General features: G+C 38.0%; 1 protein-coding gene and 1 non-coding gene across 4 annotated transcripts in view; both read left to right on the forward strand.

Moving 5' to 3' along the window:
* IFT56 (intraflagellar transport 56) overlaps window positions 1-12,711 on the forward strand; it is a 35,159-nt gene extending 22,448 nt beyond the window's left edge. For all 3 annotated transcript variants that reach the window (XM_061198086.1, XM_061198088.1, XM_061198087.1), the window contains 9 exons: window positions 6-61; window positions 1,185-1,238; window positions 2,691-2,754; window positions 5,046-5,134; window positions 5,360-5,443; window positions 6,395-6,464; window positions 7,244-7,350; window positions 10,538-10,671; window positions 12,173-12,711. In XM_061198086.1, the coding sequence (XP_061054069.1) occupies window positions 6-61; window positions 1,185-1,238; window positions 2,691-2,754; window positions 5,046-5,134; window positions 5,360-5,443; window positions 6,395-6,464; window positions 7,244-7,350; window positions 10,538-10,671; window positions 12,173-12,284 (770 nt within the window). In that variant the 3' untranslated portion in view covers window positions 12,285-12,711. The remainder of the gene's footprint in view (window positions 1-5; window positions 62-1,184; window positions 1,239-2,690; window positions 2,755-5,045; window positions 5,135-5,359; window positions 5,444-6,394; window positions 6,465-7,243; window positions 7,351-10,537; window positions 10,672-12,172) is intronic.
* A 9,910-nt stretch (window positions 12,712-22,621) lies between these two features.
* Window positions 22,622-22,694, forward strand: TRNAG-CCC (transfer RNA glycine (anticodon CCC)). Its single transcript has one exon. It is a non-coding gene; the product is annotated as a tRNA-Gly (tRNA).
* Window positions 22,695-23,387: the final 693 nt, after the last annotated feature.

Consider the following 23,387-nt stretch of genomic DNA (forward strand, 5'->3'; position numbering starts at 1 on the left):
TTCAGATGATGTACAAGAAGCTTATAACTTAATTAAGGATCTGGAACCTACTACTCCTCAGGTAATTGCGAATGTGTTGCATTTTTACTAACCAAGTTCTGTTGGAAGCGGAATTTCAGAAGGCATCTTAGAGAAGATTCTTGCTTGTAGAATCTCAGGAAAGATCGTATATATTGATCTAGGGATGTTATGTGAGACTCTTTTTTTTTATGTGAGACTTTTGATATGAGAATGAATATCCTGGGCTTTTTGATATTTGTAAATTCCCGTATATGTGGTCATCTCCTCAGAAGGGTTGATGTTTGAAAATACTGAGATCTAGAATTCTGATGAAACTAGATATAGAAACTTACGTCAGCAGTATGATCGTCTGTACTATGTCTTTGTCCCCTGCTAGGTTGTTAGCTCCTTGCGGTCAGGGATTGTGTCTGTATTGTATCTCCAACACTATGTACACTAAGCACATAGTAGGCATCCCACTCATTGAGTGAAAGACTGAAAACTGTTTCTAGATCTCAACAGGTATATTTCTCCAGTGTATTAAAGGCTTCAGCATCTTTTGTTCTGTTCTTTTTATGAGCCCTCTTAAATAAAAATGGTACCCACATAAGAATTGATAAAGCTAAGGAGAGTATCTATTAAAGAACAGAACCAAGTCTGAAGGGGATACAGGTGAGGCCTCAGGACTCCAAAAGCAAGAATACCTTACAAAGGAGAATCAGAGGATACTTTTTTTTTTTTTGAGGTAAGGGATCACTAGCAAAGGAAGGTTATTATATCATTGGAAAGGGAAAAATATTGATAATATATATATGATGTCATCACAGAGAATGGCAGTGACTGATAAGGTGTAAAAATTATTACATAAACGTTTTATTGTTAATTTTTTCCACTGAATTGAAATAAAAACAAAACTTAACTCCTGTGAGTGTCCACTGAGTTTTTCTGCTTAAGATTGAGAATTTGCAAATATGATGAATTCTGTTATATGAATACTTTCCTGGGAAACAAAGGAAAGTCTGCTAATTCTTTCATTCAAACCAGGGATAGAACAGAGAAAAGTGACTTTGAGTAACTTTTGATAATATATATAAAGCATTAAGTTGATGCAAATGATCTATTTGAAAGATATCTTATAGTTCCACGTTCCTTTTAAATTAATTAGTGATATTCCATGTGTCCAGGAGTATATCCTCAAAGGAGTGGTCAATGCAGCCCTTGGCCAGGAAATGGGTTCGGTGAGTATAAAATCGCTGGTAATCTGTAGCTTGCAAAGTTACGTGTGTGGAAAAGATCAAAATGAACATCAAATTTCAACCAGCAATAAGCTTACAAATAGGCTCTTCTGCAGTTCCTTTTATTTCTCCATATCCCCCAGTCCAGATTCCATTGTGAAAAGAATTCTGTGTTATTTAAAGACAAAAAAGGGGAATTCCCTGGTGGTCCAGTGGTTAGGACTTGGCGCTCTCACTGCCAGGGACCCGGGTTCGAGCCCTGGTTGGGGAACTAAGGTCCTGCAAGCCGCACAGCATGGCCAAAAAAATAGAACAAAATAAAATGAAATTAAAAAATAAAGAAAAAAAAGAAAGCTACAACCCTAAGAATTGCTGCTTTGGTTAAAAAAAAAAAAGCCCAATTGTTAAACAGTGTGTATATCTAATAACAACAGCAAATCATTGCAAAAATTCATTCTTATTTTCACTGACTTTTTAAAATTTTATTTGTTTGGCTGCATTGGGTCTTTGCTGCTGTGTGCGGGCTTTCTCTAGTTGCAGCGAGCGGGGGCTACTCTTTGTGGCATGTGCGGGCTTCTCATTGCGGTGGCTTCTCTTGTTGCAGAGCACAGGCTCTAGGTGGGCGGGCTTCAGTAGTTGCGGTGCATGGGCTCAGTAGTTGCAGCTCGCAGGCTGAGTAGTTGCGGTGTGTGGGCTCTAGAGCACAGGCTCAGTAGTTGTGGCGCACAGGCTCAGCTGCTCTGCGGATCCCTTCCCAGACCAGGGATCGAACCCATGTCCCCTGCATTGGCAGACGGATTCTTAACCACTGCACCACCAGGGAAGTCCCTTCACTGACTTTTTTTTAACCTTGCATACCTCTGAGCTATAATTTTGACATCTGTAAAATGGGAATAATTGTTTCTCTGGAAAAGCTTTTTATAAGTACCAAAATGCTGACTAAAATTAAGCTCTTATTCCTCTGAATATGGCATAGTAGGTTCTTTTTGGAAAAAAGCGGAATATAAATAAATCTTTTTATCTCCAGCTCACTCCAAAGTGCTTCATGTAGTAGATAGGCAATAAATAGCTATTGAATAAATTAATGATTTTATTTAATAAATACTCCTTGTTATAGCCATAGCTCCTACCACAAGGTCTGATATATGATAAAAGAGCAATAAATATTTGTTAAATGAATGAATGAATGAGTTCATTTAATGAAGATACTTTTAAGATAGAATTTGGGGATTGAATTTTTTTCTTCTTTTCTATCTGACCCTAAATAGGTTTTAATTCAATTGCAGATTATCATTTTCTAGTTGCTTATGCTAATAAGAATTAGTACTATTGATTTGGGGAGGATTTAAAACAAGAGTATATGTTAACTCCTGACAAATATGTTAAAACCACAGAGTAATACAAATAATATATTTTCAGCTTATTCTTCTGTATCAGCTCTGCTTTGTTTTTTAGAAGGATCATATGAAAATTGCCCAGCAGTTCTTCCAGTTGGTGGGAGGATCAGCTAGTGAATGTGGTATGTCTGAATCTGTACTTGTGAGCATGATTTATAATTGGAGTTGGTCACGTACTGACTGGTGAAGTTTGATTCTCTGTCCAGGGATATATCTGTTAGGCTTCCCATTATAAAGTAGGAACTCAGACACAGGAGAGAATATTGAATTAGCCCTTCTTAACATCTCAGCTAAAATGGGATGGGAGTATATATAAATAGAGGAGAATAAGTATATTCTCTAGTTCATAAGAGTTTTAAAAGTTTGATTCTGTTTTTCATTTGAAATGTTAACTTTTATTGATTTCTCAAGAGCTCTTTATGTATAAAACTTTTGTCATGTTGTAGATATTTTTCCAGTAGGTCATTTGCTTTTTTTTTTAATTTTATGGCTGTGTTGGGTCTTCGTTTCTGTGCGAGGGCTTTCTCTAGTTGTGGCAAGCGGGGGCCACTCTTCATCGCGGTGTGCGGGCCTCTCACTATCGCAGCCTCTCTTGTTGTGGAGCACAGGCTCCAGACGCGCAGGCTCAGTAATTGTGGCTCACGGGCCCAGTTGCTCTGCGGCATGTGGGATCTTCCCAGACCAGGGCTCGAACCTGTGTCCCCTGCATTGGCAGGCAGATTCTCAACCACTGCGCCACCACGGAAGCCCCAGGTCATTTGCTTTTAACTTTGCCTATGGTATTTTTTTCCCATATAAAAACATTTATATCTTATTTATCTTTTCTATAATGATTTCTTAGATGGGTATCAAGCTTAGAAAATGCTTTTTTATCCCTGAAGTTATATAATATTCACCTATATTTCCCACCAGTAGTTTTGTGGCTTCATTTTTATTATTAAACTATCAATCTCATCACTGAAGATTCAGTGTAAGATTTGAGAAAGGGATCTAAAAAGGGCTGATGGTTAGCCAGTGTGAACCAAGATGGCTGTCTGTACCAGTTGTCCATGGCCGGCATCTATTCTGATGAACAGTGTTCATGCTGAACTGATTGTTAAATATTCTAATCACCCCTGGATATTCATTTTCTTTCAAATGTTTCACCAAAACTATTTGTTGGATAATATTTTCTTTCCCCATTTCAATTCATTTGTACAACAAAAATGTATTGTGGTGTTGGGGATACAGCAGTAAACAAAACAAACCAATCCCCCTACGCTTGTGCAGTGTACAGTCTAGAGAGAACAGACTATAAACATAATAAGTAGATTATAGGGGACTTTCCTGGTAGTCCAGTGGTTAAGACTCCACGCTCCCAATGCAGGGGGCCCGGGTTCGATCCCTGGTCAGGGAACTAGATCCCACGTGTCGCAACTAAAAGAGCCTGCATGCTGCAACTAAGACCCCGCGCAGCCAAATAAATAACTATTTTTTTTAAATAGATTTTATAGTATATCTGACTGTGCTAAGTGTTTTGGGGGAAAAAAATTGAACAGAGGAAGGAGGATTGGGAGTGACAGTGGTGAGGGTCAGGTATTCTTCTAATCCTCTGCCACTTCAAATACGAATCTGTTATCAGACAAAAAGTTGGTCAGGATCAGGATCAGATGGTTCCATGGCAAAGTATTTCTCCATTTGAGATCAGGAGTGTTAGGTGTCTTAGATGAGTAATGATGGATACTAAGTCACTTAGGTTGTCTTAGATGAGTATTGATGGATACCAAGTCACGATAGTTGAGTGTGCAGGTGTTGGAGTTGGGTGAGAGAATCAAAGCCCTGGAAAAGATCTGGGGAAAACTGTAGCCTGTAGGACATGTGCTCATGTGGAACTCTGAGAGTTAACCGCAAGAGAGATTATCGGTCATTCTTGAGTACTGTGACCTCCATCATGCTGAGGTTTTGTCCACTGAACAGAATCTGTAATTTCAGAATCTAGAAAGATGTCTTGGAATACATTCCTGTCTCTAAATTATAAAATAACTCAAAGTTCAGCTAAAGAGAACTTTTTTTTTTAATATTATTAAACTATTATTTTTAATTAATTTATTTATTTATTTTTGGCTGCGTTGGGTCTCTGTTGCTGCACACGGACTTTCTAGTTGCAGCGAGCGGGGGCTGCTCTTTGCTGTGGTGCGCGGGCTTCTCGTTGCAGTGGCTTCTCTCGTTGTGGAGCATGAGCTCTAGAGCACGGGCTCAGTGGTTGTGGCGCATGGGTTGCTCTGCGGCATGTGGGATCTTCCTGGACCAGGTCTCGAACCCGTGTCCCCTGCATTGGTACACGGATTCTTAACCACTGCGCCACCAGGGAAGCCCCTAAAGAGAACTTTTAGTTTCATGAATACACCTGGTTTCTTCTCCCTTTCCATTTCAGATACAATACCAGGGAGGCAGTGCATGGCTTCCTGTTTCTTCCTGCTTAAGCAATTTGATGATGTCTTGATTTACCTCAACTCATTTAAGGTCAGTGTAGAATTTTCTAGATGACTTTGTATACAAAATACTATATATAGTATGTCACAGATGAGATACTTTTAGAGTATCTTTTACTACCACCCTTTTACTGTGGTGGTGGTAGTGGCATCAGCTAACTCCTTAAGATTATTTTTGTGTTTACCTGGTATGACTAATGTTTTTATATTTTATATGTTAATGCTCAATGTGACCTGTTCTTGGGATGTTTTTCAGAGTTACTTCTATAATGATGACATCTTTAACTTTAATTATGCCCAAGCCAAAGCTGCAACTGGCAATACCAGTGAGGGTGAAGAGGTGGGTACCTGCTTTTGAAGGCGTTTGAATAATTCTATCTAAAAACACTGTTATCTTTTTCTCACTCAAATAAAAAGTTTAAGGGTAAAGGATTATTAAAAGTTCTATTGTTCTTAGGTTATATTAAAAAGTACAATATAAATAGATATATAGATTTTATAACCACATTCGTGTTTTCCTTTTTTGGATAAATTTTATAAAAACATAACATACATGGAGAAAAGTATACAAATCAAAGTACACAGCTTGATGAATTTTTAAAGTGAACATACCCAAATAGTCAGTACCCAGATCATGAAATAGAATATTATCATAACCCTGGAAACGCACCCAGCTCCTTTTTGAGTCAATCTCTCCCCCACAAGGCTAACTACTATCTTGACTTCTAACTCCATAGGTTATCTGAATGATTCAAAATAATTCAATTGAATTATTTAATTCAATTTTGTTGTTATTCAACAAAGTACTCAACTCATTATTATTCAAATTCTAAGTATTTTCTAATTTCCATTATGTTTAGAAATGATCTTTTTATTATCTTTGACGGTGAGTTATTCTAAAACATGTTTCATGATTTTCAAGTGTGTATGTTATCCTTTCCAGGTTATTTTATTTTGATTTCTAACTTAATTGTATTGTGGTCATAGAGTGTGGTCTGTATAACACCAGTCCTTTAAAATCTGTTGAGACTTGCTTTATTGCCCAGTAGCGTGTGCAGTTGTTAATTATTCTGTTCAAATCTTCTGTAGCCTCACCAACCTCATGTTACCTTGTGATATCAATAACTGAGAGAAGTGTTTTAAAATCAGCACAAAAATTGTCCTTTACTTTTCTCAGTGGCCTGTATAGAATTTGGCCATTTATAATGCTCATTAATCTAAGGCAAGCTGCTATGGATATTTTTATTGTAAAAGCATCTTCATGTTTATTCCCTTTTTCCTCCTCTTACAGATTTTCCTTTTAATCCAAAGTGAGAAGATGAAAAATGACTACATTTACCTCAGTTGGTTAGCTCGGTGCTGTGAGTCTTCTTTTAAATGTTATAGAGGAATCCTTTTATTGAGTGTTTTCTAATTTTGTTTTGTAGAATGAGTAAACTCTGAGATTAAGTGTTGTTAATGCTACTCAGTAAGGATGGCCACGTACATGTGTTATATAAGTTTACCCTGTGATTATTTCTACCATATGACTTTGACCTAGCATAAACAGTCCTAAAAGATGCCAAGTTCTTCCTTTAGCCTATTAAAGCTTCCAGAGTCTGAGTTTACATTGTTTTTTGTTAAATGATATTGTTATGCTAATTTTACCTTTTCACTTTGGTGCAGGCCTGAAAAGTGATAAAATGTCAAAAACATAATTTGTGTGTACTATATAGCCTATCGTCTCTGTCTGTCTGTCTCTCTCTTGCTCCTTTTTTTCACTTGGTTTTAAAATGTTCACTGAGTTTTTGAAGTCATGGGAAAATTTTAACAATTAGATTTCTAAGTAAGGCTGGAACTGTATGAGTGGAATTGAATGAATGATAGATGACTTTTCAGCAGATGAGCAAAGTAGGAACTACTGGAAGTCAACCCAGTCTAAAAAGATATAACTATGTAAAGCCTAACTTAAGTATTTTAAGAATGGTAGAGTTCTGATGGGGAAACCAGCTTAATGCCAACACTGTAAGCTTTCCCATGTAAGAGCTGCTTACCATTACTTTGTATATTTGTAACATAGAACCAAATCCATAGACTAGCAAGATGCAGAAGTGTATTTCTTGTACATTTAAAAAGCATAACTCTTTGTTTCTCTTTGTAGACATTATGAATAAGAAACCAAGACTAGCCTGGGAACTTTATCTCAAGATGGAAACCTCTGGCGAGTCCTTTAGCCTCTTACAGCTCATTGCTAATGACTGCTACAAGGTGCGTCTGAGTGAGACCTAAGGGGAAAGTGAAGATCAGTATCACATTGCTGCAATGACTAAATATTAGGGGAAAGTGTCCTAGAGATTAAATGGCTATAGGTGAGAGGATTCGCATAGTGATATCAGAAATGTCATCCCTTTTATGAATGAACTGAACTCAGAGATAGACAGCATTTCAGGGTTTTATATGTACATAAAACATGTATACATATAAATGAAATATGAAATAATGCGTATGAAATAGTGGTTCAGAGAGGAGGTTTTAGACTTCTAAAGGCTGTGAATCTTTAGGTACCGTGCAGATAGAGGTATTCATCTGGTAATTGGAAGTTTGGTTCTGAAGCTCAAGAATGATGTCCTCTGACATCGAGAGACAAATCTGGAGAAATCATCACCACTTCAATAGTAAATGAAGCCCTGAAAAAAGTGAGATTACCGATAAGGGAGTAAAGTAAGAAGAGTAAGAGAGTTGCAAACCAAACCTTTGGGAAAACCATGGTGCAAATAGTAGACAGGAAAGACAAAGGAACCAGAAAAAAAAAGAGAGTAAAAAAGCAGTCAGATTTAGTAAAGGACGAACTGTGTGTGTGTGTGTGTGTGTGTGTGTGTGTGTGTGTGTGTGTGTGTGTGTAGGAAGTTGGAAAGGCAGGGAAGAGGGAGGAGTTTGGGGCCCTATCCTATAGATTAAAAGCTTTTTAAAAAATTAGCCTCAAATTCTGGAAACTCCTATTTTGGGAATATTTTTTCCTGTCCAAAAGACAGGAAAACGTCAGGTAAAGAGAGTCTAGTATCAAATTAATCAATAATAGCTCATTGCAAAGTGAATCATTACATTATAAAGTGAATCACCATTGGTGGAAAAGGATTTAAAACATAGGAAACTTGAAAATGTTTAATAAACTTGGTGGATGGCAATGATATTAAGCGAGTTAGGGAAGGCAGAGGGAAAGAAAACACTAAAAGACAGGAATTTAGTTCAATTTTAGATGTATTAAATCTGAAGTGTGTTTGGGGCTCCCAGGTAGAGATATTACATGTGTGAAATTGTCAGGGTGAGCCTGGAGCTCAGGTATTCATGTAAGAGGCTCGGACTAGAGATGTAGCTTTAGAAGTTAGCAGTAGTTAATGGTGGTGGTGGTAGTAGCAGTAGCAGTAGTAGCAGTGGAGTATGGGAGAGAATGAGATTAACCAGTGAATGGGGTGAGGAACCACATGGAACACCAGTATTTAAGGGATAGAAATAGAAAGAAGAGTCAGTGAAAGAGACAGAGGATGAAGATGAACAGAAGGAAAAGAAAAGAACCAGAAGAGAGAAAAAAAAGTGTTTTTCGTTACTCTTTTTCTTGTTCCTATTTTATCAAATGCCAAGGAAGGAAAATGTCAAATCTGCAACTAGATAGAATTGCAAGAGGCCTGAGAAAACACTGCTAGGTACAGAAGAGAACTGGATTAGGAAGCAGATTCAATGAGAATAACGTAGACCACAATCTTAAAAAAACTGATGTATGATTTCATATATATAACATTCTTGAAATGACAAAATTATAGAGATGTAGAAAAAATTGGTGATTGCCAGAGGTTAGGGATGGTCAGCTGGGAGGAGAGTACAGCTTTGTGGTGATGGAATAGATCTGTATCTTGATAGGGGTGGTGGTTACATGAACCTACGCATTTGATTAAATGACAGAACTGTACATACACATTGTAGTGATGTCAGTTTCCTGGGTTTGATATTGTGATATTGTACTATAGTTGTATAAGCTATAATGGGGGAAATTGGTTGAAAGGGACATGGGACCACTCTGCACTATCTTTGTGACTTCCCGTAAATTTATAATTATTTTAAAATAAAAAGGTTTTAAAAAATGAACCAACTAGAGCTCTATCCAGCAATATAGTTGAATTGTAAAAACATATGCAAGACACAAAAGAATATTTACAGCTTTATTTCATATAGCTAACATACTAAGAGGCAACACTCAATTATATTGTCTAAAGATGTTTACATAGCTGATAAGACTATAAAGAAGGTCAAAGAACTGATGACCATAAAAGTCAGACTACTAGTTACTGAAAATAGGGAAAGAGAGGGTTGTGGTGTGGAAGTGACACACAGAGCTTCTGTTTTGCTGTCAAGGTTTCATTTCTTGACCTGGGTGGTAGTTACAATTATATTGACATTATAGTCATTAAACTGTACATGTATGTTTCCCACACCATTTGGTGTGTTTCTTTACCAAAAAAAAATTTTTTTAGGAGAACATAGGAAGAAGGATTAACCTTGAAAAGGAATAAGAACACTTCTTTCTGAGAGATATGCAGAAAAGAGGGAAGGAGTAATGAAGGTACAAGTGTAATTTGAACTGAAGGAAGGAGAGTTGTGTCTTCCCTATGAAGTACAGAAAAAAGCTAAGCTAAGATGCAGTAGAGATCTTAAGGAAATTGGCAAAGGTGTAAAACAACAGTTCACAGGAAAGGAAAGGTAACGAAACCACACTGAGTAAGGAGGATTGTCAAGCAATTTGAAGACTTCAGTGAACACTATACATTTATGATTGCCAATCAGGAAACCTCATCTAAGCGAAATTTAATGATAGTCAGCATACTCTACAAGGCCAAGGAAATGTATAGTATATTTGGGAAAGAAGTTTGTCAAAATGAATTAAATGTTTAAAAGACTTGCTGTTTAGAGTAGGAGTCAGTGTACATCTGGGCATTCTGAGACTTTAGGGACAAGGTCAGGGAAAGACCATCCTCTTGCGTTGAATAGGATCAAAGTAGCATAAAATGAATGATAGTAGTCATCTACAGAATGTATTGAGGAAACTTGAAAAATAACCAGTTCAAATCACAGTCATCAGAGTTTATCCTCAAGATTAGAATATAATTAGAAGAAACGACAAATATGTTGATTACAGTGTAACTTGACTATATGTAGAAGAAATGTTATATTGTTGAAAACTTAATGAAGGGAATGGGGTTTAAATTGAACCCATGTACACAAACTGTGATTTTCCTTCTTGTTTTAATAAGGAATTGAAATTTATCTAATTTGCTAATTGCAAATGTTGTCATTACCCATGCACTTGTTTTATGAAATTATGTTTAATGGTATCTTTGCATTTAGTTTCATTCTGTGTGATCTTTTGACTACAAGTATTACCACAGTACTTTCTTTTATTCAGATGGGCCAGTTTTACTATTCAGCCAAAGCATTTGATGTCTTAGAGAGGCTGGATCCCAACCCTGAATATTGGGAAGGCAAGAGGGGTGCCTGTGTAGGCATATTCCAGATGATCTTAGCTGGGAGAGAACCCAAGTAAGTAGACAGACAATAGACACTACCTCTATGCATTGGCTGGTTCCTGGGGGATGAGAATTGCTTTCTTGGATCATGTCTTCTGAAAACTAAAAATTATTTTGATGAATAAAAGGTTAAGTTTTATATTTCTATCTGACCTTTTTCCTCCAGAATTTTTATTTTATAGAATCAGATCATTCTAAACTATGTATACTGGGGACATTGAGTATACTACAGCTCTCAAGTATAAGAGCAAGATATATATTTGGCTCCAAATGAATTGTCATTTTCATACAATATCTTTTTCAATCTCTTCTTCTCTTTTCTTTGCCTTTTGGCTTTTTTCTTGTGTCTCTTAGTTTAGTCCTCAAAGAATTAGAAATGGAGTGAGTGTGGTTAATAATTCTTTTTTTTTCTTTTGCCTTCTCATATTCCAGGAAATACTGAGACATTAAGACTACATAAAATTAAGTGGCATATAGCTCCCTTTGTAATAAAAGTTAAACTACTTAAAACTAAATTCAGTTTTCTGAAAATAATTTTGTGGAATGTATTTGTTACTGATGTATAAATAGAAGATACGACTTTTTTTTTTTTTTGGCCGCTCCACGCAGCTTGTGGCATCTTAGTTCCCCCGACCAGGGATTGAACCCGGGCCCCAGCAGTGAAAGTGCTGAGTCCTAACCACTGGACCATCAGGGAATTCCCGTGACTATTTTATAAGTAAATAATCTATCAAAAGTTACTTCCAGCCTTGTATCTACTTCCACTCCTAAATAAAAGTTGAAAAGAGTTTGGGTAGTTGAAAGAAGATACTTGAGGGAAAATGTAGAAAATATGAGAGACCTCTTAGGGAAGAGGATCAATAGACAGTCATCTATAGATTTGATGAGGTAATAGGGAAGTTTTAGTCTGCATTACTTAAAACATGAGTTTAAATTTTAATTAAATTTAAATTACTTAAGGTATAAATACATTTGCCAAATCTTGGTCATTAACTTTCCTCTCTTCCATATTTATTAATATATTATTTTTCTTGAAGAAATAATCTATGCCTGGCTTTGTAAAATTTTACAGATATGGCAATGACACCCGGTTTGAGGTGATTACCACCTTAAACAAAGGAGAAATCTGGGGCTCAGGCAGGTTAAGTCACTTGTTAGCACAGAGCTAGAATTTGAACCCAACTCTTTGAACCCAGCTCCTTGATGTACACTTTCTACTCTGTCATGCAGAATAAGCATAGAAATGGAAATATTTATGTCATATTAAGACAAAAAATAGCATATATATAGATAGTAGAAGTAAGCAAGGAAAACTTGGATTGGTGAGAAGGATTTCACAGAATTTCCATTTTACTATGGCATCAAAAGAATAGAAGGCTAGGAAGTTTGTAATTGGTTTTTGAATACACCGTATACACATATCAGAAGGATATGAAGAACAGTCACAAGTTTATTTTACTTGTTAATTTGCATTCTTTATTGAAACACTTTGTCCTATCAAATCTTTTCCTCAGAGAGACCCTTCGAGAAGTGCTCCATTTACTGAGAAGCACGGGTAACACCCAAGTAGAGTACATCATCCGGATCATGAAGAAATGGGCCAAAGAAAACAGAGTGCCTGTCTAAAATAGCTCCAGAGTCCTAAGGAACCAGTCACCACATTGACATAAAATTGGAAGTCATTTTCCTCAAGTTTATGTAAGATGCGGGGCTCTGTTTTATTGACACTTCCTTCCTTGCTCTGCGAGCCTCAAGATCAGTGACTGGCTTGCTTAGACCGAGCCTCCTGGCTGAACTAAGAGCCATAATTTGTGCTGTGGCTCCTGTATGATCCGACGAGCAATAAGACTTTGGACTTGTCTGGTGCCTTTCTTCTAAAAATACTCAGAGTCCTCTTATGTGATTTACTGACTTTAAGGAGAATGGCATAACTTTTTTTACATATTAGCATTCCATGGCATTTTCTCCAAGCTACAATAACAAATGCCTTTAATGCTCAAAGGTCACCATCATTCTGTCATCTTAATTTTAGCCATCTATGTACATTATCCTGTTTTACTGGGGAATACCATAAGAAGTTTAATAGTGCATCTCTGAATCTTGGGAGAGCAGAGGTTATAAATAGCTACATGATTCTAGGAATGGCAGTAAGATCCTTTATCAGACTGTCCAGTCATTAATAGATAATAGGCTTATGGGATTACTCTTTCAGTAGTTGAATTCTTGATGATAATAACACAGTTGCAGTGGAGTAACCTGAATATTGCAGTTTTTTTAAAGGTGAGTACTATGAAAAAAATCTGTGTGGTACATTTGAAGATATTCAGGAAACAGTATACAAATCTCATCAGGCACTTCCCCATTGTAATTTAGGTAACATAACAGGTTAGGTTTTTTCTTCATATAGCCTGCTGAATAAACATCAATTTTTGAAAGTAGGGCTACAAAGATTATTTTATTTATTAATGTAATGTTAGTAGAATATGGATCATGTAGAGCCCTTTGAGGGATTTCCTAATGGCTGGACTCTTTGTCCTAAGTCGTATCCTAGCCCAATGTTTCTGAGCTCTCGCAATATAAACCCATTACACAACTGAGCATTTTTAGGCTCACGACCTATTTTCAGAAGATAAACCTACATGTTTTATGTACCAGATTACCTTTGTTTCTATATTACATAATTTTTTTCTGTTAGTTTAAGGTACCAGTATTACAGGTATAGAAAGTGCAGAGCCATCCCTATCCAGCATGGGAACTGAAAGTCATAATTCCTTGAAACACTAAAGAAGAATAGTGTCAGTTTTTCCACCTATACCCCCAGCATCCACTGTGGATGAAGAATTTATATAGAATGGAGGTGGGAACATGGCAGGAGTTGGAGCAGCTATGGAAAGAAGGTCTGTGATGGCAGAGAGCCTTTGCCTTCTGGACAGTTGCAAGGGGTTCTTCCAGCTCTGCTCAGGAAGATGACCAGTTTTCCAGTCTTTTATTTAGACCCACATCTAATCAGTTCAGAGCACAAATCAAAATAAACTGACCTGAAAAACTGAATTTTAGAAAACAAAGTTATATCATTTTTCATATGCCAAAGCTTCTGTTCCTTATGTTGTTTCTGTTTTTTCAATAATTGGTTCTCAGTATCTAAGTTACAAGGTGGGTCAGATCTGGACAGAACCTGCTATAATCTTTAGAATCCTTGTGATTCTTACTTACCTCACTTAAAATATTAGGAAACATAATAGTAGAAAAAGACACATGAAACTTTGCAGTGGTTCTTTGCAATGAAATTTGTCTTCCAGTTAATTGCTATTATTTTCAAATTTCCTATACTTGGAAAACTTTTCCACTGATGGTGATTTACTTTTAAATGAGCTCTTGTTGAGCTTAACACTCTAGCTTCTCCCTGCCATTTTCCTGTCTTTTGGGAAAAAAAAGATACTCCAAAAAGAGCAATTCCCAGAATTTTAGATTAACTTTTTAAAAAGTTTTTAATCTGTAGAATTGAGACCAAAAAAAAAACAAACCCGTAAAGACTAGTGTAAGAGAGATACTATTCAATTCTGTTACTCAGGATGGCTACTTCTGAAACATCTTGGCGGGCCTCAAGACTGCAGAGTAGTGTTGCATGGAGAGGGGGAGGTCCAGGCTTAAGATGTAGTGTAATGTGTACAGTTCATAGCATCAGTGTACTCTTTATAATCTGTAGCAGATATTACTTGCAAATGGAAAAAGTTTTTTAAATTATTTTTGTACCTCAAAAGAATTATTATATTCCACTGTAACATATTCAAATTAAAGCTTATTATTTGGTTATTTATAGTATTCTGTTGAGTGTGAGTGTGGGCCCTGGGTGTGTCATGTGCCTTCTCTCCTTTCTCTCCTGACCCCAGAGTAAAGGGGGAGCACAAAGTTTTGGGCTCCACAAGTTATTCTTTTTGAGAGGAAAGTAGATATCCCCTAAGAAGCCTTGTCCACTAAGGCCTGTGGTTCCTGCTCGATCATATTAGGTCTGGCTCTTTACTGTGTTACAGCCCATTCCAGAAGTTGTTTGACCAGTGCATGGTATAACGCCTCACATGTAGAAAGCTCCCAAATACTTGTTGACTGAATAATTAAACATACAGTAACTGGTAGAGCAAGGGACTTGTGAGACCTGACCTCATGTATTCTGGTTCCCATCTAATTGTTGTTTTATGGTGTGCCAAGCGTATCCTAGGTGCTAGGGATGCAAAGAGAAATAACGCACAGTCCTGATAAATAACCCAGTCTAACAGAAGTATACACAACTAAACACAGTAACGTGTGACACAGTAACGTTTTCTCAATAGGAAGAAGCTATTGAGAGATAAAATAAGGCAATGGGAATGTTTATATCCATATATATGGGACACCCCCTACCTCATTTTGGAGAAGCAACCAGAATGGATCCTGGAACTCAACAGCTAGCAAATTGTCCAGGCTTCTGCCATGTGTGTAGCACATGCAACATATATCCAAGTACACAGAAGCCAAAGGACTGGTTTCCTTCTTTGTGGCTTGATACACTTAAAAAGTTGCAAGCAAGTGGGCATTAAATCACAACAGTTATATTTACTTTCTAATGGCAAAATGAATTAGTGATTTACTAGTTCCTGTATTTATGACTTCCTCAATATGACTTAGGTAAATAGTCATCTCTCTTCTTCATCCTATAAAATACTTCTCAGGTTTAAATGTATTTTATGATAACGTTCAAACAGTCTTCTATTCAGAGATGCTCTCAGAGAAGCAGAGCTAGAGATCTGATGATTGCCCATAACATACCTCAACTCTGGACTGTAGGAATATGTGAAGATATGAGACGGACACAATAGGTGAATACAATCAGCTGATGTGTGCATATTGAATGTATAGTGTATAGACAAGTTTGCACTCTTTTGCATCAAAATCCTTTCTTTCAATGAAGTCTAGATGCCAAGTACAATAGGGACTGTCCTGGTGGTCAGGGCAGAGGGAAGCAGATGCAGCAGGTCCACCACTCAGGCAGCCCCTCAAGGCAACACAGTTTACAAACTTCAGATATAGGGAAGAAGTACCCTGCTAGGTGAACATCAGGGAAGAGGACGGTGGGAAGCGCGGACGTGAGCATCCATACCATAAACTATGGGTGCATTTGATGTAATTCAAGTGACCATTTTTTTGTATATTGATTCATGTATTCATGTATTTATTTGGTCAGTTACTTGTATTTCACTGTGTTCCAGAAACAATTTGAGATGAGTTACCAAGTATATATACAACAAAACTTAACAGATAGAAGGAAGCCAAGAGTAAAGTTCATACACAAAAGTACATACCAGAATTACCAAAGATGGGCCAGAAATTCACTTTCAAGCTTCCCACCAACCAAAGCAAAGGGAAGAAAAAAGAAACTGGATTTTTAGGGATCTCTGATTGTTGGCGGGGTTCTGAATTAGGTTTCTGCACCATAACTTAGACATAACCAAATGCTTAATAAAAATGTCAAGGGACTCTTATTGCATCTCTAAGTATGTACAGGTCTTTCCTACTATGTACAGTTAAATAATTACACATGTCCTTCTATTTTTAATTTCCTCTATATACATAAAATTATACTCTCCTTTGCCAGTTTTTAACTGAGGAGTAGCTATTAATATGGTGAAGCTGAGACATGCTATTCAAGTTTTTAAAATTACAGCTCATGTTAGGATGAAAATGGATGTAACAGTGACCTAGAGAATAATTGCAAGGTACTGTAAAAGCAATGAAATTATGGGATAGTATAGCTTATACATTTACTGAGAAAATTCAACAGGGAAAAACATTGTGGAATAGGTCACATAGAAAAGGCTACGTGGGGGAAGTGAATCTTAAATGAAACTTGGAGTATAGAATTTAACTATATAGAGAATAAGTCAACGATTATGTCAGATGAAGATAACATAAATGAAGCCTTGAGTAATATTTACAGATGTTTAATCTTAACTTTAATTGTTCCTATTTATCTACTTTCATTTGCTCTTTGAGAAACAGTATGGCCTTTTTTGTAAACTTGTAGTTTCATGCCATGACCCAGCAATTCCACTCCTCAGTATATGTTCAAGAGATACTCGTGTCCATGTATACCATGAGATGTGGACTCTTGTCCATGTACACCAGGAGATACGTACAAGAATGATCCTCACAGCACTGTGCCCAGGGAAAACCTGGAAACAGCCCAAATACCCATTGACAGGAGAGTGGATAGACTGTGGTAAAGTCACATGGAATGTTATACAAAATAAATGAACTACAGCCTCTTACAACAACACGAATGAAGCTTAGCAATATAGTGCTTACAGCAATAACATTTTATAAGGTAAAGACAACTCAAATATAAATATGTAATCAAAAGAGAAGCAGAAGGCTTCCCTGGTGGCGCAGTGGTTGAGAGTCTGCCTGCTAGTGCAGGGGACACGGGTTCGAGCCCTGGTCTGGGAGGATCCCACATGTCGCGGAGCAACTGGGCCCGTGGGCCACAGCTGCTGAGCCTGCACGTCTGGAGCCTGTGCTCTGCAGCAAGAGAGGCCGCGATAGTGAGAGGCCCGCACACCGCGATGAAGAGTGGCCCCCGCTTGCCGCTACTGGAGAAAGCCGTCGCACAGAAACGAAGACCCAACACAGCCAAAAATAAATAAATAAATAAATTAAAAAAAAAAAAAAAAAGAAGCAGAGCAGGGAAGTCAAGATGGTGGTGACCAGGAATGGGGGAGGCAGGCTGGGGCCCAGGAGGCCACACAGAGAGGCACACCATCATCAAGGTTCTGTTTTCATGTTGGTGGTGAGCCACAGGAATTTATGCCTTAATAAAGATAAACTATAAATAAACATGCTGGGCCTTCCCTGGTGGTGCAGAGGTTAAGAATCCGCCTGCCAATGCAGGGGACACGGGTTCGAGCCCTGGTCTGGGAAGATCCCACATGCCGCGGAGCAGCTAAGCCCGTGCGCCACAACTACTGAGCCTGCGCTCTGGAGCCCGCGAGCCACGACTACTGAGCCCACGAGCCACAACTAATGAAGCCCGCACGCCTAGATCCCGTGCTCCGCAGCGAGAGAAGCCACGGCAGTGAGAAGCCCGCGCACCGCAACGAAGAGTAGCCCCCGCTCACCGCAACTAGAGAAAGCCCGCGTGCAGCAACGAAGACCCAACGCAGCCAAAAATAAATTAATTAATTAAAATTTAAAATAAATAAACATGCTTTTAAAAATAAATTATAAATAGTTAAATAAGAGAGGAACAATGATGAATATATGTTTTGAACTAAAAATTATGACCAACCCAATCCTGTGTACCTGTGGTAAAACAACACAAAACATATAAATATATAACCAGAAGGAAATACTCCTAAATGTAAGCAATGATTGTCTTCAAATAGTGGAATTAGTTAACTGTACTTCATGCTCTTATTTCCTTTTTGTATTTTCCAAATTTTCCACAATGAGTACGTGTTACTTGTTTATCAGAAAAAGACCACTGAAATAATTTTAAAATACTTTTAAAACCAAAGAAGAAATCTTTTCACATCTAAAAAAATTAATAATTTCTTCATATCATCTAACACCCAGTCCTTATTCAAATTTCCCCAATTGTCCCCAGAGTGGTTTGCTAGAATTAGGATCCAAACTAAGTCAAGCATTGCAAGTAGCTGTTATATCCACTACCCTTATTTTTTTAATAGACATCGCCTCCCTGCTTTTTTCCTAAGCCATTGATTTGGGAGAAACTTGGGTCATCTGCGTCGTAGAATGTCTCACGTTCTGAGTTTGGTTAATTGCTTGCTCATAACACTATAGTACTTGTTCCTGTATCATTCATATGCCTTTAAACTGATAGATCTAAAGACTGATGTAGGTGGGTTTGTGTACTTCCTACTGTGTCATGTCAGGAGACTCATGGTGTCTGGCTCTCCCACTTTAGAAGAATTCTATTCTTCTCATCAGTAGACTTGTATTACCAAAAAAAATTATAGTCAGTTATTATTATATTTTTAATTTCATCAGTAAGAAATTTGGGGAAATTTGTTTTCTCTCTTACCACTTAAAGAGCTACATAATATTCTCAATTTGCCTCTTAACCTGCAGAGCCTAAAATATTTACTATCTGGTCCTTTACAGAGAGAGTTTGTTGACTCCTGCTCTAGAATATTACGTTATCTGCCTCGAGAGAAACTTTCATGCAAGGTGTGCTTGGAACCCTTAAAAGAAAAATAGTTGGGACTTCTCTGAGCTTCCATACTACACAATTGCACTTACGTGAAGTATCCAAAGCAGTCAAGTTCATAGAAGCAGAAGGTAGAATGGTGGTTACCAGGGGCTGGTGGGGCGGGGCGGGGTGGGGGGATTGTTTAATGGGTACAGAGTTTCATGTTCTCCAAGATGAAAAAGTTCTGGAGTGTATATTACATATAAAAGTTGTTAAAAGAGTAAATCCTAAGAGTGCTCATCACAAGGAAAAGTTTTTTTTCTATTTCTTTAATTTTGTATCTCTATGGGATGATGGATGTTCACTAAATTTGTGGTCATCACTTAATGATGAAGTCAGATCATTATGCTGTACACCTTAAACTTATACAGTGCTGTACATCAGTTACATCTCAATAAAACTAGAATAAAAAATAAATAAAACATAAAAATGAAAACGTTCTGGAGATCTGTTCCAAAACAACGTGAAGACACTTACTACCGAACTGTACACTTAAAAATGATTAAGATGGTAAATGTTATGCAATGGTTTTTCTTTACCATTATAAAAAAAGTAAAGGGATGTAAAAAGATATGCCATGCAAATACTAATCAAAAGCAAGCTGGAGTGGCTATGTTAGTAACCAAAGTAGACTTCAGAGGAAAGAGCCCAGGGAAACCACTGGAATCATTTGCCTTGTTTTTGAACTGACTGTTAATGTTGCTCCCAATATCCTCAACTCTTCGAACAACTGTTCTTGCCAAAAGGCTAATTGATTTTCTTTGGCTACATTTTTCATCGACTGCTGCAAGCAAACACAATTAACTCTCCATTGGTAAATGGCTTTCCTTGCTTGGCTTACAAACGAACCACTCAGGAACTTACTTTGGTTGCAGCCTTGTTTTCATTTTTTATTTTTGTGAAGAAATTCTGCTGTGATGAAATATTTTAAATTTTCTAATGTTTTTGAAGTTTGCTTTCCTATGAGCTGGAAATGCTGTGGTGACTGCTTAATCTGGTAATGTGACATATTGTTTTCTTTCAGCACTATTACAGTGTCATTACATAATAAGCATGAAGCTTTTTTTTTAAATATTTATTTATTTATTTGGCTGCACGAGGTCTTAGTTGCGGCACGTGGGATCTTCACTGAGGCCTGCGGGACCTTTAGTTGTGGTATGTGGGATCTAGTTCCCTGACCCAGGATCAAACCCGGGCCCCCTGCATTGGGAGCACAGAGTCTTAGCCACTGGACCACCAGGGAAGTCCCAAGCACGAAGCTTTGCCATCTAATCTGACACAAAATAATTCATACTCCACTGTGCCTTAAAGGCTCTATTACCATGGGGTGAGGACTCGTTGTTGGGGTTCATCAAGTGTGTAGATCCTCATTGTATGTTAAAGGAAGGGGAAATGACCACCAGGCGGGTCTGCCGATCAGCGGACCCTCAGCAAGATGGACTTGGGCCAGGACTGCACTTACTACCTGGTCCCCCTGCTCCAAAAGCAGGCCATGGTATTGGTAAGATGTTACAGAAAAACTCGAATGAACTTTTTGGCCAACCCAATACATGCTGGGTTTCTGTGTATCAATGTCAACTAGGACCTTGCATCTCCCAGTCCTCAGAAGAGCTGGGTATTCCTCAGTGTGCTGTCATCTGAGTAAACGGCCATAGGTCCTTTGGGACAAGGACTGGGGAAATCGTGAAATATGTATTTATGTTTTTTATAGTTCTATGAGTTTTGGCAAATGTATACAGTCAAGTAACAACATATATATGCTATATATATAGATCTATTAATACATATGATTTTTTTGGTATAAAAAAAGCTATTTTTAAAAAAGAATCCCAGGTTTAAGTTCATGCTCACTCTCTATGGTCGCAACCACTATTTGGAAACTGGAATGAGACCTGGGCATCTGTCCAGCGTGTCAGTGGAACTAAAAAAGATAATTATAGGAACACTGGTGACAAAGAGAACTAAAGCTTCTGCTGGGGAAGGTCGGCACAGGTTGCACACAAACATTCAAAAATCAGATCGATAAGTAGCCTTGGACTTCTCAATAGCAACTCTGGAAGCTTTAAAACAATGTTGCAATGCCTTAAGAATTCTGAGGAAAAATTATTTCCAACTAGAAACTGTCATTCAAGTATGTAGTAGAACAAATATCTTTTCAGACATGTATTTAATTTCATAAAATTAGCTCCTGAACTTTGTGCTCCACCAAAAATATGGGAACAAACTAAGGAAAAGAGAAAACGTAGCATATAAGAAAGGGGGCTCCACATTAAGAGAGGGGGTGGAGGGAATGCCCGCAGTACGAGTGGGGACATATTTCAATACAGCTCTGCTACAGTCTCAGAGATCAACCAATCCAGACAAGAGCAGCTCGGAAAGCTCCAGGATGGACTCATTCAAGGCTAAATTGAACACCTCATTTGTTAACATATTGAGAAGAGAGTTTGGGTGAGAGTTTGGAGATAAGCCTCTAGAAAACAAAGCAAATAATAAGGTGTGCAGGAAAGGAAAAGTAATCATAACATACTTCACGGCTCAGCTGTAAGAAGAGTTTATACGGTCAGAAAACTGTAAGCACTGAACACTGATTCAACCAAAAATTGATCCAATAGTATGGGGAGGGGGTGTGCGGGTGAGAAGTGTCCATGTGCAGGGTATGTGTGAGAAAAAGCTAAATCTTCATATTTCATTGCAAAATGATAAATGAAAAAAAAAGAAAAAGTCTGCAGTTTAGTTCTGAGAAGCAGAGGAGGCCAAGCAAACCAAAGGATTGGACAAACCATATTTGCAGGAAGCACTTTGCCTGTAGCAGTTATGACATCATTGTGAACAGCTCCTTATCAAAGGAGGCGGGGAAGGGACTTCCCTGGTGGCACAGTGGCTAAGAATCTGCCTGCCAATGCAGGGGACACGGGTTTGATCCCTGGTCTGGGAAGATCCCACATGCCACGGAACAATTAAGCCCATATGCCGCGGAACAACTAAGCCCGTGCACCACAATTACTGAGCCTGTGCTCTAGAGCCCGAGAGCCACAACTACTGAGCCCGCGCACCTAGAGCCCATGCTCCGCAACAAAAGAAGCCACCGCAATGAGAAGCCTGCGCTCACGGCAACTAGAGAAAGCCCGCACACAGCAACGAAGACCAATGCAGCCCAAAATATATAAATTTTAAAAAGGAGGTGGGGAAGAGTAAATGCAAAACCTCGAGTCTTAGGTAAATACCTGCCAGTGGGCACATGGCCCTGGGGTCCCCCGACATGCATACCCACCAAGATAGCTAGTCCAGGAAAACTCATTTTCTTCAAAGATGCATAACCCAAACAGACAACATGGTTAAGGGTCTATAGACAATTAATACAAGCGAAAAGAAACAAAGGAAGGAGGGGAGGAAGGGAGGGAGGGAGGAAAGAAGAAAGTCAAATGCTGGACAAAAAGTATCACTAGAATATTGGTGATGTGTATATGAAAGCTGTAACCAAACATTTTACTGACAGAAAAGTAGAAAATAGTAGTAGTTCACTGATATTTCATCTTTAAGGTATCATTAAAGGTGACAACTCAAGTAGTATGTAAGCTGTATTTTATAATACCAGGTTAAACATAAAGTATACAAAAAGAGAAAAATAGATGAATTTCATCATCAGTCATAGTATGGAATTATGACAATATCCAAAGAAATTGAGGATTAAGTTCATTATAAAATTGTCCCATTAGGGACTTCCCTGGTGGTCCAGTGGCTAAGACTCTGCACTCCCAATGCAGTGGGCCCGGGTTCGATCCCTGGTCAGGGAACTAGATCCCACATGCCACAACTAAGAGTTCACATGCCTCAACTAAAATATCCCACGTGCTGCAACTAAGACCCAGCACAGACAAATAAATAAATAAATATTTTTAAAGTAAATGAATGAAAAAAAAATAAAATTATCCCATTAGAACAAAAATATAAACCTTCCAAATTATCAGAAGTAACATACACAAAACTTCATGGAGGATTTTTTAAAAGGTTTAAAAGAGAAAGCGTGATATAAAATAACGTGAGAGATCTGGGCTCAAACATACCTTTCATATCAAAATGTAAATGGGCTTAACTCACCTATTAAAAGAAAAAAGATTAACAGATTGGATCACAAAGCAAAACATAACTCTGTGGTGTTTACACATAAATGCTGACAATAAAAAGATGGGCAATAGTACAATTAGGCAAATGCAAATAAAAAGAGAGCAGGTGGGACTTCCCTGGTGGCACAGTGGTTAAGAATCTGCCTGCCAGGACAGGAATAAAGACCCAGACGTAGAGAATGGACTTGAGGACACGGGAAGGGGGAAGGGTAAGCTGGGATGAAGTGAGAGAGTGGCGTGGACTTATATATACTACCAAATGTAAAATAGTTAGCTAGTGGGAAGCAGCCGCATAGCACAGGGAGATCAGCTCGGTGCTTTGTGTCCACCTAGAGGGGTGGGATAGGGAGGGTGGGAGGGAGA

This window comes from Eubalaena glacialis, chromosome 8 (genome assembly GCF_028564815.1).
Source record: "Eubalaena glacialis isolate mEubGla1 chromosome 8, mEubGla1.1.hap2.+ XY, whole genome shotgun sequence".
Lineage (NCBI taxonomy): Eukaryota > Metazoa > Chordata > Mammalia > Artiodactyla > Balaenidae > Eubalaena > Eubalaena glacialis.